General features: G+C 33.4%; 1 protein-coding gene across 2 annotated transcripts in view; it reads right to left on the minus strand.

Moving 5' to 3' along the window:
- hipk2 (homeodomain interacting protein kinase 2) overlaps positions 1–21,168 on the minus strand; it is an 89,077-nt gene that overhangs the window by 14,312 nt on the left and 53,597 nt on the right. Inside the window, exons 3-11 of one of the 2 annotated variants that reach the window (XM_058088230.2) lie at positions 20,213–20,336; positions 19,971–20,090; positions 17,500–17,586; positions 12,950–13,134; positions 12,712–12,874; positions 9,575–9,707; positions 8,640–8,761; positions 4,595–4,722; positions 992–1,174 (exon numbers count right to left, since the gene is read on the minus strand). In XM_058088230.2, coding sequence (XP_057944213.2) covers positions 992–1,174; positions 4,595–4,722; positions 8,640–8,761; positions 9,575–9,707; positions 12,712–12,874; positions 12,950–13,134; positions 17,500–17,586; positions 19,971–20,090; positions 20,213–20,336 — 1,245 coding nt within the window. Of the gene's footprint in view, positions 1–991; positions 1,175–4,594; positions 4,726–8,639; positions 8,762–9,574; positions 9,708–12,711; positions 12,875–12,949; positions 13,135–17,499; positions 17,587–19,970; positions 20,091–20,212; positions 20,337–21,168 lie in introns of both variants that reach the window. The other variant, XM_058088229.2, reaches the window with a different exon arrangement.

Raw genomic sequence — 21,168 nt, forward strand, 5'->3', positions numbered from 1 at the left:
GCCCGCAGGAAACTAGTTTGAGGCCCCCGCCTTGATATGAAAGTTTAATGTTAAGTGCGGCCCGCGCAAGTTTGATATGGATGCTGTATGGCAGGGGTCTCAAACATGCGGCCCGCGGGCCAAATGTGGCCCGCAGGAAACTAGTTTGAGGCCCCCGCCTTGATATGAAAGTTTAATGTTAAGTGCGGCCCGCGCAAGTTTGATATGGATGCTGTATGGCAGGGGTCTCAAACACGCGGCCCGTGGGCCAAATGTGGCCCGCAGGACACTATTTTTGAGGCCCCCGCCTCGATATGAAAGTTTAATGTTAGCGCAGCCCGAGCAAGTTTGATATGGATGCTGTATGGCAGGGGTCTCAAACACGCGGTCCGCGGGCCAAATGTGGCCCGCAGGACACTATTTTTGAGGCCCCCGCCTCGATATGAAAGTTTAATGTTAGTGCGGCCCGCGCAAGTTTGATATGGATGCTGTATGGCAGGGGTCTCAAACACGCGGCACGCGGGCCAAATGTGGCCCGCAGGAAACTAGTTTGAGGCCCCCGCCTCGATATGAAAGTTTAATGTTAAGTGCGGCCCGCGCAAGTTTGATATGGATGCTGTATGGCAGGGGTCTCAAACATGCGGCCCGCGGGCCAAATGTGGCCCGCAGGAAACTAGTTTGAGGCCCCCGCCTTGATATGAAAGTTTAATGTTAAGTGCGGCCCGCGCAAGTTTGATATGGATGCTGTATGGCAGGGGTCTCAAACATGCGGCCCGCGGGCCAAATGTGGCCCGCAGGACACTACTTTGAGGCCCCCGCCTTGATATGAAAGTGTAATGTTAAGTGCGACCCGCGCAAGTTTGATATGAATGCTGTATGGCAGGGGTCTCAAACACGCGGCCCGCGGGCCAAATGTGGCCCGCAGGACAGAAAAATAAGAATTAAGATATTATACGCATATTATACGCATGGTACTACAGTACACCGATGAGTACCGAGATATACAACATACCTGCCAGAATTCTGGTGCTGTTTGTTCTTTTTGGACGAGGCGTGGCTATTGGACGAGGGTTGCCTCATGACGTGAGCGACCCCGACATTGAGCGTCTGGTTGGATGGGAGCGTGACGTGGCCAGCCAACAAGGCCGGCTGCTGCATGATGGGATTGTAATGGCTGCCGTGGGGGTGCGAATTCCTGCAGAACAGAAACAGATTAGAAAACATTCACACGTGGAGACCAGATCCCAGTTTGGTGCCTGGAAAAATTATACTGGTGCTTGAAATCCGATTGGAGGAAACTTTTCTAATAGTACTACTTAATACTACTACTCTAATACTTCTACTTTTCTAATAAATATAATATAAAATAAAACAAAATATTTTTTTTTATTCTAAATTTAAAAGTTTCCAGTAATTAAAAAAAAGAATAAAGTTAATAAAGTTAGTTTTGTTTTATTCTAAAAATATAATGACAAGAAAATATAAAATAAAACAAAAAAATTAAAAAATAATTCTAAATTTAATAAATTGCAGTAATTAAAAAAAGAATAAAGTATGAAGAATAAAACTTCTACTTTTTCTAATGTGATAAAAAAATATAATAACAAGAAAATATAAAATAAAACAAAAAAAAAATCCAAATTTAAAAATTTGCAGTAATTAAAAAAAAAGAATAAAGTTAAAATCATAATAATAATACTACTCTAATACTTCTACTTTTCTAATGTGATTATATACAGGACTACAACAGGGGTGTCCAAAGTGCAGCCTGGGGCTGTTTTATTTTATTCTAAAAATATAATAAACAAAAAAATATAAAATAAAACAAACAAATTTAAAAAAAAAAAATTGAAAAATCAACAGTAATTAAAAAAAAGATCATAATTTAGCAAGACAAAGGTAAAATTTTAAGAGAATGTCGTTTTAGCAGTATAACATTTAAAAGTATTAAAATTATGACAAATTAGTGTTTTTAAATTCTAAATTTTGGAAAAATTGTTTGCGGAAAAAAATTTATTATGAAAATTAAGTCAAAATCTGATGGGTATAATTTCATAAATACACAAAAAAAATTTTCAAGAAAGCTAAAAATAGCTGGAAAGTGTTTTTTTGTTTTTTTTTTTTTTAAAAAAGAGCATAAATGGAAATAATAAAAAACCTGATTGGAAAATGAGTAGTGGTTCTTTCAGAGTTGGGACACCACGGATAGATTCCTGTCAGATCACGGACACTTCCTATTCAACAAGCAGTATCAAAACTAGCAAACTGCCGTCAGTGCCACTCTAGCTTTTTTTCTAAAATGGTGCATTCAGGTGCATCATAAGTTGACGCTGCTTTCAGGGACACTTGTAAACACCACTTGTTTCTCTAAACGACTGCTTTATAATACGATGCAAGAATCGTATTTTCTCCCATGAGCCAGCAGGTGTCAGCAGATAACCCCCCCCCCCAAGAAGACAAGAGGATTCAGAGAATAAGTAAGGTAGCGAGCAAAGAGGGGGGGGGGCAGAGGAGCTGACACCAGCAGCTGCCGAGTGATAGCTCTGCAGAGGAAGTGCGACACTTTTCCTGATCGGCTCTCCGAGGACCACGGAGCTGCCACTGGGGGGGTCGGTGGGACGGGGGTCGGGGGGGGGGAGTGAGTGGAGTGGCGCGGAGATGAGAAAAGGAAGAGGCGGTCGGTGGGGGTGGTCACAGATGGACGATGGAGAATGAGTCTAAACATACACGGAACCTTCAGTTACACCCCCCCCCCCGTATCCATTAAAAAGCCGCATCCTGCAGAATTCCCACTCACTTCATCCCGCTTCATCCCAAAATTATTTATATATATATATATAAACATAAACCCTTCAGACATACACTAATCCCTCATTTATCACAGTTAATTGCTGTCAGACCAGGCAGTGATAAGTGAATTTCTGTGAAATATGATTCTTTATCAATAAAAGTAAAATAAATAATAATAAAAAAATATATATGTATAAAAACATAAACCCTTCAGACATACACTAATCCCTCCTTTATCACGGTTAATTGCTGTCAGACCAGGCAGTGATAAGTGAATTTCCGTGAAATATGATTCCTTATTGATAAATGTAAAATTTAGAAAAAATATATGTATATATAAAAACATAAACCCTTCAGACATACACTAACCCCGCCTTTATCACGGTTAATTGCTGTCAAACCAGGCCGTGATAAGTGAATTTCTGTGAAATATGATTCTTTATCAATAAATGTAAAATAAATAATAATAAAAAAAAATATATATATATAAACATAAACCCTTCAGACATACACTAATCCCTCCTTTATCACGGTTAATTGCTGTCAGACCAGGCAGTGATAAGTGAATTTCCGTGAAATATGATTCCTTATTGATAAATGTAAAATTTAGAAAAAATATATGTATATATAAAAACATAAACCCTTCAGACATACACTAATCCCTCCTTTATCACGGTTAATTGCTGTCAAACCGGACAGTGATAAGTGAATTTCTGTGAAATATGATTCCTTATCGATAAATGTAAAATAATAATAATAAAAAAATATATATATGTATATATATATAAACATAAACCCTTCAGACATACACTAATCCCTCCTTTATCACGGTTAATTGCTGTCAGACCAGGCAGTGATAAGTGAATTTCTGTGAAATATGATTCCTTATTGATAAATGTAAAATTTAGAAAAAAAAAAAAAAATATATATATATAAAAACATAAACCCTTCAGACATACACTAATCCCTCCTTTATCACGGTTAATTGCTGTCAGACCAGGCAGTGATAAGTGAATTTCTGTGAAATATGATTCCTTATCAATAAATGTAAAATTAAAAAAGAAAAAAATATATATACATAAAAACATAAACCCTTCAGACATACACTAATCCCTCCTTTATCACGGTTAATTGCTGTCAAACCAGGCAGTGATAAGTGAATTTCTGTGAAATATGATTCCTTATGATTCCTTATAAAAAATATTATTTTATTATTATTTTATTATTATGTCATTATTAGGACATTTAAAAAAATATGTATTTTAGTCTGTAATATTTCAATATTTATGCTATTTTTTCTCTAAATGTTTCATGACTGGAAATGTGAATTTCTATAAATAATAAGTTATTAATTGCTGTCAGACCAGGCAGTGATAAGTGAATTTCTGTGAAATATGATTCCTTATCCTTATCTATGTTGATATCTCATTACACTTCTTGGTTTCTCATTACTTTCTTCATTATTATTATTATTATTTTATTAGGACATTAAAAAAATAATATGTATTTTAGTCTGTAATATTTCAATATTTATGTTAATTTTTCTCGAAATATTTCATGACTGGAAATGTGAATTTCTTTTGTAGCTCAATGAAGTATATTTTTATTTATTTTGTATTTATTCCCATAAAATTTTCGACATGGCTCCTTTAGGTTTTGTGGTTAATCGTATGATTAACTGATTAATTGAATCGCTATGATTAACGAGCTGATGACCAATTAAAAATCCTTTAATCACCATCATCATCATCATCTCATCCCGTTTGTGTCCCCACAAGGTCAAGACAGGCCGAGCAGTTCCAAGACGGGAAAAGGTGTCCCTTACCTCCATCCGGCCAGAGGCTGTGTGCTTCCGATGGATTCCGGAATGACGGCGGCGTGCTGGACTGAGGTGTGAGTGAGCTGCTGCCAGGCCGGAGGTAGCAGGATCTGCTGGGTGCCGCTGGGCCAAGCCTGCTGAGGTGGGACAAGACAGAAGAAACACCAAGGGGGGGGGGGCAATTAGAGGGGGGGTTGAAAAGACAGGAAGTAAAAAACACAAACGGCTGATTTTTCCTTCATTGGAAGATTAGAGCTGAGGGTTGTGCAGGGGCGGCAAATGGTTGGGGGCTCTGTGGAGATGTTTTAGTAGGTAGCCCTCAGTACTGAAGGTAGGAGTATATTAGTACTATATGTGTATATTTATAGTAGTATATCCTATTTGTAGGAGTATATTACTACTATATGTACTATATATATACTATATAGTATATCCTATATGTAAGAGTATATTAGTACTACGTATATATATATAGTATATCCTATATGTAAGAGTATATTAGTACTATGTATATATATATATATAGTATATCCTATATGTAAGAGTATATTAGTACTATATATATAGTATATCCTATATGTAGGAGTATATTAGTACTATATATGCATATATATAGTAGCATATCCTATATATAGGAGTACATTAGTACAAGATATGCATATATATAGTAGTATATCCTATATATAGGAGTATATTAGTACTATTGAAGCATATATATAGTAGTATATCCTATATATGAGTATTTTAGTTCTATATATGTATATATAGTAGTATATCCTAAATATTAGTACTACATATGTACATATATAGTAGTATATCCTATATATAGGAGTATTTTAATTCTATATATGTATATATAGTAGTATATCCTAAATATTAGTACTACATGTACATATATAGTAGTATATCCTATATATAGGAGTATGATAGTACTATATATGTATATATAGAGTATTATATCCTACATATAGGAGTATATTAGTACTATATATGTATGTATATAGTAGTATATCCTAAATATTCGGATTATATATGTATGTATATAGTAGTATATACTATATATATAGGAGTATAATAGTACTATATATGTATATATATATATAGTAGTATATCCTACATATAGGAGTATATTAGCACTATATATGTACATATATAGTAGTATATCCTATATATAGGAGTATATTAGTACTATATATGTATGTATGTACATATATAGTAGTATATCCTGCATATAGGAGTATATTAGTACTATATATTACATATTTAGTAGTATATCCTACATATAGAAGTATATTAGTACTATATATGTACATATATAGTAGTATATCCTACATATTGGAGTATATTAGTACTATATATGTACATATATAGTAGTATATCCTACATATAGGAGTATATTCGTACTATATATGTACATATATAGTAGTATATCCTATATATAGGAGTATATTAGTACTATATATGTATGTATGTACATATATAGTAGTATATCCTGCATATAGGAGTATATTAGTACTATATATTACATATTTAGTAGTATATCCTACATATAGAAGTATATTAGTACTATATATGTACATATATAGTAGTATATCCTACATATAGGAGTATATTCGTACTATATATGTACATATATAGTAGTATATCCTACATGTAGGAGTATATTAGTACTATATATGTACATATATAGTAGTATATCCTACATATTGGAGTATATTAGTACTATATATGTACATATATGTATATATGCATTTCTATTGATTAGCACTTTAACGTCAGGCTAATGAATTAGCGTTAGCACGTCATGAATTAGCGTTAGCACGTCTGTTTACAGCAGAGCAGCTAAGCAGCTTGATGTTCCGTTATTTGCTTTTTTTTGACTGGGAATGGGAAACTCGGAATGACGAAGCGGAGGATGTTTCAATTGGACAAAGTTACCCCCCCCCCTCGCCCCCCCCCCCCCCCCCCTTGTGAGCTCTAATGGAACATTCTGGAGTTTCCAGCTAAAAGCCCATCTAAGCTCTTTTATCAACATGCTATTATGACACACTAAGACATCCATCCATCTCCACTCCTGCCCCCGCCCCCCGTGCCCCCATGCCCCCCCTCCCTAAACAGGCGTCTGTGTTGTGTAACCGGCCTGTCTGCCCTGAAAGGGTAACCCACTTTTCTTTCTTCTCAGGCCACCATCGCTATCAGCGGCCCAGCGACTCCCACCTCATCCGAATGCTTCCCGGGTGAAAACCCTTTGTCACCTCGGGGCTCTGAAAGCCGCAGCTTTCATTCCCTTTGATTGTTTCCACATTTTCTGCATTCCTGCACCAGATAAAGCTTCTGCCGGGTTCTCCTCCTCAAGGGAGCTTGAGGTGAGCGGGGTGAGTGAGGGGGGGACGGGGGCCAGATGAGGCACAGGTGGGGGGACGGCCAGACCCCCCACGGCGGGGGTTACCACGGCGATGGACGCGTACCGCACAGCCGGCGGCTAGGTGTGATGCACGCTGGTCCACATGATCCGTCGGCGACCTTTGCTAGACACGGGTCTAACGTTTCCATGGAGACCTGCACTGCATCATGGGTACTTCTACTTCCTGTCCTATGAGACGTTTCTGGTTTGCGTTTGCTAGCTTTAGCATACAGTCAAAAATGTTTTTGATATAATTTTATAATCCGACCTTCTCTTGACCTCAGAAGTCCTCGGAGACCTGGAATTCTGAGCGGCTGATTCGGAAGCTTATTTTTGGAAAATTACATTGGGGAAAAATAATGAAAATAATGAATAAATGAATAATAATGAAAAACAGGGATGATAATGTAATTTTACCGAGCATAAATTTAAAATATGTGACTAAAAATATTGTAATATAAGAAACAAACAAACACAAGCATAAACATAAACTAGCATAAGCTAGCATAAACTAGCATAAACTAGCATAAACTTGAAAAAATGACATAATTGTTAAAAAAAAGTTCTAATATTACAAGAACCAAAGAAAAAAACACACTTGTTATTTTTGGAAAATTACATTGGGGAAAAATAATGACAATATGGAAGTAAATAATGAGAGATGAAATTTTTTGAATACAAATATAAAAACAGCCGAAATAAAAAAAAATTATAATAAAGCCAAATAAAATTCCAATTTTAGCAGAATAAACTCCTAATATTATGAGGGATGATAATGTAATTTTACCGAGTATAAATTTAAAATATGTGACTAAAAATATCGTAATATAAGCATCAAACTAGCATAAACATAAACTAGCATAAACTAGCATAAACTAGCATAAACTTGAAATGTTCAAGAAAAATGACATAATTGTTTTATGTTATAATATTACAAGAACCAAAGAAAAAAACACACTTGTTATTTTTGGAAAATGACATTGGGGAAAAATAATGACAATATGGAAGTAAATAATAAGAGATGAAATTATTTGAATACAAATATAAAAACAGCCGAAATTTGAAAAAAATAAAAATAAAGCCAAATAAAATTCCAATTTTAGCAGAATAAACTCCTAATATTATGAGGGATGATAATGTAATTTTACCGAGCATAAATTTAAAATATGAGACTAAAAATATCGTAGTATAAGAAACAAACAAACACAAGCATAAACATAAACTAGCATAAACTAGCATAAACTAGCATAAACTAGCATAAACTTGAAATGTTCAAGAAAAATCTTTTAAGTTATAATATTACAAGAACCAAAGAAAAAATTCCCAATTGTTATTTTGGGAAAATTACATTGGGGAAAAATAATGATAATAATAAGAGATGAAAATTTACAAGAAAAAAGTTGAGTACAATACAAATACAAAAAATAGCTGTAATTTAAAAAAAATAATTAAATAAAAGAATTAAAGATAGAATTAAAAATAAATAAATAAAATTATAAATAAATAAATAATATTATAAATAAATAAATAAAATTGTAAATAAATAAATAAAATTGTAAATAAATAAATAAAATTATAAATAAATAAATAATAACACATTTTAATTATGCAAGGATCCACTGTTAATTAATCAAAAGGTCTTTGTACCTGAGTAAGGAGACCAGGTTGGATCTGCAGTGGCTGGGCACCGGGGGCCTGGGTCACTATGGGAACAGCATTCTCCATCCGCATGGAGTAACTGTTGTGCTTGGAAGGAGACGCCTGCAGTCCTGTGAATGACACCACAACCGAAGTTAGCTTATATATGTGACACAAAAAACTTTATTATATTGCTGTCAGTGATAAGTGAATTTCTGTGATATACGATTCCTTATAGATAAATTAAATATTTTCCTAATCCAGATTATTCCCATATGAAAAAAATCAACGGATGCAGGGTCCACTTTTATGCTTTTAATATAACCCATGTTGATATCTGAGATATTTTGTTATTTTATTTTGTTATTATAAAAAAATATTATAAAAAATTATTATTGAAAAAAATGCATCTCAGCTGTGTCTTATGGGTGACAAAGCGTAATATGAATTTACATTACTTCTTGGTTTATAATTATTTTCTTCATTATTTTATTATTATCTCATTATTAAGACATTTAAAAAAATATGTATTTTTTAGTCTGTAATATTTCAACTTTATGCAATTTTTTCTCTAAATGTTTTATGACTGGAAATGTGAATTTCTCTTAATTTCTCGAAGCTAACTTACTAGAAAATTCTACCTAGAAAGTTAAATTAAAAATTAAAAATTAAAAAATTAAATTAAAATATTTTTAAATTTATAAAAAAATATATTTTAAAAAATTATAAAAAAAATTATTACAAAATTAAAATATTCTAGAAAATTCCAACACAACAACTCCCCCCACCCTCCTTGTACTGACTATAATCTAGTGACACAATAGTGACACAAAAGTTACCCCGGGAACAACATGCTAGCCCTAATGCTAACTAGTTAGCCTTAAAGCAAATGATGATTTCCACTCTGCTGGATTATTGCTCTCCGACCGGGACGACTTCTTTACCTTGGAAGCCGGGAGGACACACGATGAGCGCCTGCTGGAAGGGATCGGGCGGCCGGGCAGCGCAAAGCTGAGGGGCCCCCGGCTGCAGGGGCATGCTCCTTTGGGCCACGGCTGCCATGGAGGCGGCGGAGGGCTGGTAGAGTGCAGATTGGTAGTTTAGTATGGAGACATCAGGACTTCCACTTTCACTTCCACTTCCTGTCCCATGAGACGCTTCTGGTTTGCGTTTGCTAGCTTTAGCATACAGTCAAAAATTTGGTGAATCTCTGTCTTATAATCCGACCTTCTCTTGACCTCAGAAGTCCTCGGAGACCTGGAATTCAGAGCGGCTGATTCGGAAGCTTATTTTTGGAAAATTACATTGGAGAAAAATAATGACAATATGGAAGTAAATAATAAGAGATGAAATTTTTTGAATACAAATTAAAAAAAAAAGAATAAAGCCAAATAAAATTACAATTTTAGGAGAATAAATTAATAATATTATGAGGGATGATAATGGAATTTTACCGAGCACAAATTTAAAATATGTGACTAAAAATATCGTAATATAAGAAACAAACAAGCATAAACATAAACTAGCATAAACTAGCATAAACTAGCATAAACTAGCATAAACTAGCATGAACTAGCATAAACTTGAAATGTTCAAGAAAAATGACATAATTGTTTTATGTTATAATAATACAATATTACACTTGTTATTACACTAAATTACATTGGGGAAAAATAATGATAATAATAAGAGATGAATATTTATAAGAAAAAAGTTGATTACAATACAAATACAAAAACAGCTGTAATTAAAAAAAGAATTAAATAAAAAAATTAAAGAAATAATTTTACAAAATTAAATAAAATTATAAATAAATAAATAAATTACATTGGGGAAAAATAATGATAATAATAACAGATGAAAATTTACAAGAAAAAAGTTGACGTGGCAAAATGACAATGAGGGGGGGCGTGATCAATAACGGGACTATGGCAAAATAGGATGCAAAAATGCCAGGGAAAGACACAATGGGAATGTTAAATCTCGGAATCATGGCTCGGATTGTGCTACATTTATTTGGATTTATATGCTAACCGGAGCTGTGGGGATCTCCAAAAGTAAGCAGTTCGGATTCCCAACACCGTACGGGAATGAACTAAAGCAACACAATTCCCAGTTCAGGAAAAACGGAGCAAAAGAGAAGGAGATGGAGGAGGACAAGATGAAGCCCGGAGTAAAGGGATTCTTATTAAGGCCTTAAAGCTCCGGAATGCAAGATAAGCAGGAAGTGGAGCTTGTCATGTGTGCAATCAGCACTTTGGGACAATCCCGCAGGACCGGGATCCAGACAGATAGGCCGGGATACTAGGCCGGGAAATGTGCAGACATCGGGAAAAAGGAGGCTAACAGCTGGGTCATTTAAAACAAACAACATGGAATCTTTTTTTTTTTTTGGGGGGGGGGGGGTAGCATCTCAGTCATTACCAACGCTCAATCGTGGTTGTCTATTTACCAAGGTCACTTGAACGCACCTTACACGACTGCAACTGACGACGACAGCAGTGATTTCCCAGTTGGATTATTTATGTAAATCATGAAAAATATGTTTTTATACGTTGCATGTTCTCCCCGTGCATGCGGGGGTTTTCTCCGGGTACTCCGGTTTCCTCCCACATTCCAAAAAAAAAACATGCTAGGTTAATTAGCGACTCCAAAGTGTCCATAAGTATGAATGTGAGTTAATGAATATTTATATTTAGTGTTTAGAGGAATATTGAACATTTTTAATATATTATTTTATATTTTGAATTTTATATTTATATTTTATATTTTATATTTTATATTTTATATTTTATATTTTATATTTTATATTTTATATTTTATATTTTATATTTTATATTTTATATTTTATATTTTATTACCCCGCTTCTTGCCGGAAGACATTTGACATTTACATTTAGTGTTTAGATGAATATTGAACATTTTTAATTTAATATTTATATTTAATGTTTATTTAATGTTATTTTATATTTTATATTTTATATTTTATATTTTATATTTTATATTTTATATTTTATATTTTATGTGAGGATAAGCAGTAGAAAATGAATGAATTAATGAATATTTATATTAATTCATTATTATATTATTACTATATATATTATTCATTATATTCATAAATAGCGTTTAGATTTAACATTTTTAATTTGACATTTATATTTAGTGTTTAGATGAATATTGAACATTTTAAATGTAATATTTATATTTAATATATTATTTTATATTTTATATTTTATATTTTATATTTTATATTTTATATTTTATATTTTATATTTTATATTTTATATTTTATATTTTATATTTTATATTTTATTACCCCGTCTCTCGCCGGAAGACATTTGACATTTACATTTAGTGTTTAGATGAATATTTAACATTTTATATTTAATATTTATATTTAATATATTATTTTATAATATTTTATATATTTTATATATTATATATATTTTATATTTTATATAATATGTGAGGATAAGCAGTAGAAAATGAATGAATATTTATATTCATTCATTAATATATTATAATTTTATATATTATTCATTATATTCATACGTACATAGCATTTAGATTTAACATTTTTAATTTGACATTTATATTTAGTGTTTAGATGAATATTGAACATTTTAAATGTAATATTATTATATTTTATATTTTATATTTTATATTTTATATTTTATATTTTATATTTTATATTTTATATTTTATATTATCCCGCCTCTTGCCCAAAGACAGCTGGGATATATAATATTTAATATATTATTTAATATTTAATATTAGATGAATATTGAACATTTTAAATGTAATATTTATATTTTACATTATTTTACATTATTTTAATTTAATTTAATTTAATTTAATTTAATTTAATTTAATTTAATTAATAGACCTAGTCTCTCCAACACGTCCTGGGTCTTCCCCAGGGAGGCCATTTGGCCGCTCGTCCCCCCCAATGGTGACCACCCAAAGATCCCGAGTGACTGTGACGGTAATATCGTTTTTATGTCTCCTATCTTTTTATGAGCGACGGTTACGGAATCGCGGACTCGCGGACTCGCGGAGTCGCGGACTCGCGGCCTCTCACCTGGCTGTGCACAGTGTTGAGCTGGTTGTTGAAGGTCATGGTGAGGTTGGTGGAGGTGCTGGGGGCCACGTGGGCGATGAAGGGCGTCTTGCTCTGGTTGACCGTGTCGTACATGTTGACGCGACGTTTGCAGATCTCCATATTCTGGAAGCATGATTTCACACTGGAAAAGACGACGGGAATCAAACATTGTCGTCGTAACTTTTCCATAATTCGACCAAAAGTCCAGAGATCCTACTGTGTGCTGTGCGGGAAATCGAGAAGATGCGACATCGTCACGAAGGAGTGGTTGAGCGTTTCGATGGGCGTGATCCTCTTATCGGCGTCGATGGTTAGCATCTTGGTTAGCAAATCGATAAACTCTCTTCTGTCGGATTTCTCTGCCAGCAAGTCGCTCCCTTCCAGATCTGACGTCATGTTCACCTGAAAATGGGAAAAAATTCCAGTGGCGTTCCAGAAAAAATTCCTCCTTTAGCTTTGATTGGCAGCCTCATCCTTTCGGGTGGCGGTCTACGTGTCAACCAACCTTGTTCTGCAGCCACATCATAAATTTGTAGAACCACTTCCACAATACCTCAAAATATTCACTTCCTGTGTTGTGAAATAACTAACTTTGGGTCGGAAGATGGCCGCCATTCCATGGAAAAAGCTGACATGTAAACCTAAATGTGTTGACGAGCCTCCATGTGTATTTAAACCTTCCAGGTTCTTATTTTTGGAAAATTACATTGGGGAAAAATAATGACAATATGGAAGTAAATAATAATACATGAAAATGTACAAGAAAAAAGTTGAATACTATACAAATACAAAAAAAGCTGTAATTAAAAAAAAAGAATTAAATAAAAGAATTAAAGAAAAATTAAAAAAAACATTTTTAAAAATGAATAAATGAATAATTAATAATAACAAATTTCATTTCATTACAAAAACAGCTGTAATTAAAAAAAAAGAATAAATAAAAAAATCACAATTTTAGGAGAACGAACTCATAATAAAATATAAATTATAAAATATAAAAATATTTTTAAAAAAGCATACATTTAAAATATGTGACTAAAATATCATAATATAACTGTCGATAAATTAAAAAAATAGATAGAATAGATAGAAAAAATAATATTGAATATATTAATAATAATTAAATATTAAATAATTAAATTTTAATAATTAAATAAGAAGTAAATATTAAATAATTAAATTTTAATAATTAAATAAGAAGTAAATATTAAATAATTAAATTTTAACAACCATATAAAATATAAAATTAATTCTAAATATATTAATAATTAAATATTAAATAATTAAATAATAAGTAAATATTAAACAATTATATTTTAATAATTAAATAATAAGTAAATATAAAATAATTAAATTTTAATAATTAAATAACAAGTAAATATTAAATAATTAAATTTTAATAACCATATAAAATATACAATTAATATTATTTATATTAATAATAATTAAATATTAAATATATTAATAGTAAATAAATATTAAATAATTACATTTTAATAATTATATAATAATTAAATATTAGATAATTAAATTTTAATAATTAAATAATAATTAAATATTAAATAATTAAATTTGAATAATTAAATAATAAGTAAATATTAAATAATTAAATTTTAATAACCATATTAAATATAAAATTAATATTAAATATATTCACAATAATTAAATATTAAATAATTAAATAATAAGTAAATATTAAATATTTATATTTTAATAATTAAATAATAAGTACATATTAAATAATTATATTTTAATAATCAAATAATAAGCAAATATAAAATAATAAAATTTTAATAATTAAATAATAATTAAATATTAAATAATTACATTTTATTAATTAAAAAACAATTAAATATTGAGTAATAAAATTTTAATAATTAAATATATTAATGTTTAATAATATTAAATATAATTCCATAATATTAATAGTAAAATATCATTAATAAAGTAAAATATTATGTGAAAAAACTGTTGAAAAAAAATTGTTGAAATAGTTGCTAAATTGAAAAAAAAATACAAAAACGGGAGAGTTGCAAAGTTGCAGTTCCCAGCCAGGAACAAAAGAAACAAAGATGAAGCCATACGGATGAAAACATCACCTCATTAGCGGGGGGGGGGGGGGGGTGGGGGGGGCGGTTTGAGAGCTTTATTACAACCCCTTTGTGCCCTGCTAACTAGCAAACTAAACAAAGCGGAATAGATTGGACTGGCTGTGCTTCCTTCCCTCGTGTTTAAACAAGCAGCAAGGTCGCCATATCGCACGTCTTTGTTTAAGCCGACAAGACCGTCGGCTGCTGTGAGGCGGCCATGTTTTTACCGTGACATGCCGAGGAACGGCTCCGCTTTCTTAAAGTCACAGCGCTTATCTGCGGGGCCTGCTCCAGGGGCTATCTGATGCGCTGCCAGTCAACGGTACAAATCTGATGCAATTTTTTTTTTTTTTGGCACCGCACCTCTTCGCTCGCCATCTCCACCCGCTGTGATAACGGAATAATCTGTGGGACGGGGTGCAGAGAATAATCACACGGTGGAAGATGACTTTGAGAAAGGGACACGGTTTGGACGCACGTGCGGAGTTCCTCAAATCGTATCAATTATATTAAATTAAATTATAAACAGACATATATAACGTATTTTCTCAACTATAAGTCACACTTTTTTTTCATAGGTTGGCTTCCTCCACTTCCTGCCTTTCTAACATAAATTTTCTTTAAGGATTTTTATTTATTTTTATTTTTTTATATATTATTTATTTATTTGTATTTTGTATTTATTTGTATTTTTTGTGTATTTTTTTAAATGTATTTTCCGGATTATAAGCCTTTCTAACATAATTTTTTATAATTTTTTTTAAGGGTTTTTATTTATTTGTATTTATTTATATTTTTTTATTTAATTTGTTTTTTTTAAAATGTATTTTCCTGACTATAAGTCACACTTTTTTTCATAGGTTGGCTTTTTTACTTCCTGCCTTTCTAAGATAATTTTTAATCAAGTTTTTTAATTTATTTTAATTTTTTTATATTTTTTTATTTATTTGTATTTTGTATTTATTTGTATTTTTTGTGTATTTTTTAAAATGTATTTTCTGGACTATAAGCCTTTCTACCATAATTTTTAATAATTTTTAAAGGGTTTTTATTTATTTGTATTTTTTTATTTATTTGTATTTAATTTGTAATTTTTTAAATGTATTTTCCCGACTATAAGTTGCACTTTTTTTATAGGTTGGCTTTTTTACTTCCTGCTTTTCTAACATAATTTTTAATAAAGTTGTTTTAAGGGTTTTTATTTATATTTTTTTTATTTATTTGTATTTAATTTGTAATTTTTTAAAATGTATTTTCTCGACTATAAGTCGCACGTTTTTTCATAGGTTGGCTTTTTTACTTCCTGCCTTTCTAACATAATTTTTAATCAAGTTTTTTTATTTATTTTTTTATATTTTTTTTATTTATTTGTATTTTGTATTTATTTGTATTTTATTTGTATTTTTTGTGTATTTTTTTAAATGTATTTTCCGGACTATAAGCCTTTCTAACATAATTTTTAATAATTTTTTTTAAGGGTTTTTATTTATTTGTATTTATTTATATTTTTTTATTTAATTTGTAATTTTTTTAAATGTATTTTCCCGACTATAAGTCGCCCTTTTTTGCATAGGTTGGCTTTTTTACTTCCTGCCTTTCTAACATAATTTTTAATCAAGTTTATTTATTTATTTTTTCATATTTTTTTATTTATTTGTATTTTGCATTTATTTGTATTTTATTTGTATTTTTTGTGTATTTTTTAAAATGTATTTTCCAGACTACAAGCCTTTCTAACATAATTTTTAATAATTTTTTTAAGGGTTTTTATTTATTTGTATTTAATTTGTAATTTTTTTAATGTATTTTCCCGACTATAAGTCGCACTTTTTTTCATAGGTTGGCTTTTTTACTTCCTGCCTTTCTAACATAATTTTTAATAAAGTTTTTTTAAGGGTTTTTAATTATTTTTATTTATTTATATATGTATATATTTTTTTTTATTTGTATTTAATTTGTAATTTTTTTTTAATGTATTTTCCGGACTATAAGTCGCGCTTTTTTAATAAAGTTTTTTTTAAGTTTTTTTAATTTATTTATATATTTTTTTATTTATTTGTATTTTATTTGTATTTTTTTATTTTTTATTTTTAATGTATTTTCCAGAATATACGTCATGCTTTTTTACACGGCACGGCGGTCAAGTGGTTAGCGCGCAGACCTCACAGCTAGGAGACCAGGGTTCAATTCCACCCTCGGCCATCTCTGTGTGGAGTTGTTCTCCCCGTGCATGTGTGGGTTTTCTCCGGGTACTCCGGTTTCCTCCCACATTCCAAAAACATGCTAGGTTAATTAGCCACTCCAAATTGTCCATAGGTATGAATGTGAGTGTGAATGGTTGTTTGTCTATATGTGCCCTGTGATTGGCTGGCCACCGGTCCAGGGTGTACCCCGGGGTGTACAAGGAGCTTGTCAACATAACAGTGTGACTCACGGTGTCATTTTACAAATAACACTAAACTCATCGCACAGCAACTTAACACACAAAATGTAGCTAAGAAACATACAATACAAATACAAAAGCCTTTTTTTTGGTTCTGCAATTCTGCCTCTGTCCACCAAAGTGAGACAAAGAACCCCAGAGGGGGGCTAAGTAACCCCCCCCCAAAAAAATATTAGGAAACAGCCCCACAACCGCCCCAACACTTCCATGGGGGCATGACTTATGAGGACCTACCTGGGCCATATCGTCCAAGCAGTTGAAGATGTACTTGCGGGCCTCCTTGGACTTGATCCCGGTTTCTCCTTCATGGTCCTCAGGAGTCTGCATGGACGGGAAGACATAAAGCAATTTATTGACGCGGGAGAAAAACAATGTGAGAAACCGATTGCCCCCCCCCCAAACCTGATTGGGCCATCATGAGAAGTAACAACTGCAATCAAGCGTTTGCGATAACTTGCAATGAGTCTCTTAATCGTGATGAAAACCCGAAACCTGATTGGACCACCATATGTGAAGCAACAACTGCAATCAAACGTTTGCGATAACTTGCAATGAGTCTCTCATGGCCAATATTACATATTTTGTGTTTGTACGACTCGCAGACGAATATTCATTACGGATAAAACATTTTCTGTAATCGTGATGAAAAAACAACTGCAATCAAACGTTTGCGATAACTTGCAATGAGTCTCTTACGGCCAGGGATGAGCCGCAATACTCGCAGATGAATATTCATTACGATTAAAAAAAACGTTATCCGTAATCGTGATGCAAACCTGAAACCTGATTGGGCCACCGTGAGAAGCAACAACTGCAATCAAGGGTTTGCGATAACTTGCAATGAGTCTCTTACAACCAGGGATGAGCCGCATACTCGCAAAACGTTATCCGTAATTGTGATGAAAACCTGAAACCTGATTGGACCACCATGAGAAGCAACAACTGCAATCAAACGTTTGCAATAACTTGCAATGAGTCTCTTACGGCCAGGGATGAGCCGCATACTCGCAGACAAATATTCATCCGTAATCGTGATGAAAACCTGAAACCTGATTGGACCACTACGAGAAGCAACAACTGCAATCAAGCGTTTGCGATAACTTGCAATGAGTCTCTTATGGCCAGGGATGAGCCGCATACTCGCAAAACGTTATCCGTAATCGTGATGAAAACCTGAAACCTGATTGAAAAGCAACAACTGCAATCAAACGTTTGCGATAACTTGCAATGAGTCTCTTACGGCCAGGGATGAGCCCCATACTCGCAGACGAATATTCATTACGGATAAAACGTTATCCGTAATCATGATGAAAACCTGAATGAGAAGCAACAACTGCAATCAAGCGTTTGCGATAACTTGCAATGAGTCTCTTACGGCCAGTGATGAGCCGCAATACTCGCAGACGAATATTCATTACGGATAAAACATTATTCGTAATCATGATGAAAACCTGAATGAGAAGCAACAACTGCAATCAAGCGTTTGCGATAACTTGCAATGAGTCTCTTACGGCCAGGGATGAGCCGCAATACTCGCAGACGAATATTCATTATGGCTAAAACGTTATCCGTAATCGTGATGAAAACCTGAAACCTGATTGGGCCACCGTGAGAAGCAACAACTGCAATCAAGGGTTTGCGATAACTTGCAATGAGTCTCTCACGGCCAGGGATGAGCCGCATACTCGCAAAACGTTATCCGTAATCGTGATGAAAACCTGAAACCTGATTGGACCACCATGAGAAGCAACAACTGCAATCAAACGTTTGCGATAACTTGCAATGAGTCTCTTACGGCCAGGGATGAGCCGCATACTCGCAAAACGATATCCGTAATCGTGATGAAAACCTGAAACCTGATTGGACCATCATGAGAAGCAACAACTGCAATCAAATGTTTGGGATAACTTGCAATGAGTCTCTTACAGCCAGGGATGAGCCGCATACTCGCAGACGAATATTCATTACGGATAAAATGTTATCCGTAATCGTGATGAAAACCTGAAACCTGATTGGACCACCATGAGAAGCAACAACTGCAATCAAACGTTTGCGATAACTTGCAATGAGTCTCTCACGGCCAGGAATGAGCCGCAATACTCGCAGACGAATATTCATTATGGATAAAACGTTATCCGTAATCGTGATGAAAACCTGAAACCTGATAGGACCACTACAAGAAGCAACAACTGCAATCAAGCGTTTGCGATAACTTGCAATGAGTCTCTTACGGCCAGGGATGAGCCGCATACTCGCAAAACGTTATCCGTAATTGTGATGAAAACCTGAAACCTAATTAAAAAGCAACAACTGCAATCAAACGTTTGCGATAACTTGCAATGAGTCTCTTACAGCCAGGGATGAGCCGCATACTCACAGACGAATATTCATTACGGATAAAATGTTATCCGTAATCGTGATGAAAACCTGAATGAGAAGCAACAACTGCAATCAAGCGTTTGCGATAACTTGCAATGAGTCTCTTACGGCCAGGGATGAGCCGCAATACTCGCAGACGAATATTCATTATGGATAACACGTTATCCGTAATCGTGATGAAAACCTGAAACCTGATAGGACCACTACAAGAAGCAACAACTGCAATCAAACGTTTGCGATAACTTGCAATGAGTCCCTCATGGCCAATATTACATATTTTGTGTTTGTAGGACGGTCCAGACAGACAAATGTGCGTGTTTGAGTACCTTCAGTCTCCAAAGAGGGTAGGTGGACTCGGGGTCTCTGTTGAAGAACCTGGTGGTCTTTGTCCCTGCACTCAACAGATACTCTGCAGGCAGACCCTGAGTCTGTGAGATGTACCGGATCTGCAAGACAGACCAGGATGGTGTAAGCTTTCAGGATGGAGGAACCAATCGAAAAACTGATTTGCAAAGAGACAAAAATCAGACAAGATCTCAGGCAAGAGTTTCAGGCACCCGTCCCATACCTGATCGTACTCCGAGGCCCCAGGATAGAGAGGCCAACCCAGGAAGAGCTCAGCTATCACGCAGCCCAGAGACCACATGTCTATCGCCTCGCAGAACGGCAGACCCAGGATGATTTCTGGAGCCCTGAGTGAAGGAGAAACATCCATTATGATCATAGACCACAACAGAAAGACCATCAGGTTGCATGAAAGAGCCATGCTCAGCCATGCTAAGAGCTTATCTTCACACTCCGAGAGAAACCAGTAGGATGCAATTTATACTCCGGAGCGACTTATGTACGTTTTTTTCTACTTAATTATGCATTTTTGGCCTTGTGCGACTTATACTCCAAAGTGACTTATGTATGTTTTTGTCTACCTAATTATGCATTTTTTTGGCCTTGTGTGACTTATACTCCGAAGCGGCTTATGTATGTTTTTTATTCTATGTAATTTGCATTTTTGGCCTTGTGCGACTTATACTCTGGAGCGACTTATGTATGTTTTTTTCTACCTAATTATGCATTTTTGGCCTTATGCGACTTATACTCCAAAGTGACTTATGTATGTTTTTTTCTACCTAATTATGTATTTTTGGCCTTATGCGACTTATACTCCAAAGTGACTTATGTATGTTTTTTTCTACCTAATTATGCATTTTTGGCCTTGTGCGACTTATACTCTGGAGCGACTTATGTATGTTTTTTTCTACCTAAGTATGCATTTTTGGCCTTGTGCGACTTATACTCTGGAGCGACTTATGTATGTTTTTTTCTACCTAATTATGCATTTTTGGCCTTGTGCGACTTATACTCCGAAGCGACTTATGTACGTTCTTTTCTACTTAATTATGCATTTTTGGCCTTGTGCAACTTATACTCTGGAGCGACTTATGTATGTTTTTTTGTACCTAATTATGCATTTTTGGCCTTGTGAGACTTATACTCTGAAGCGACTTATGTATGTTTTTTATTCTA

The sequence above is a fragment of the Doryrhamphus excisus genome, linkage group LG6, assembly GCF_037039965.1.
Source record: "Doryrhamphus excisus strain RoL-2023G ecotype Guam linkage group LG6, RoL_Dexc_Guam_v1.1, whole genome shotgun sequence".
Taxonomy (NCBI): Eukaryota; Metazoa; Chordata; class Actinopteri; order Syngnathiformes; family Syngnathidae; genus Doryrhamphus; species Doryrhamphus excisus.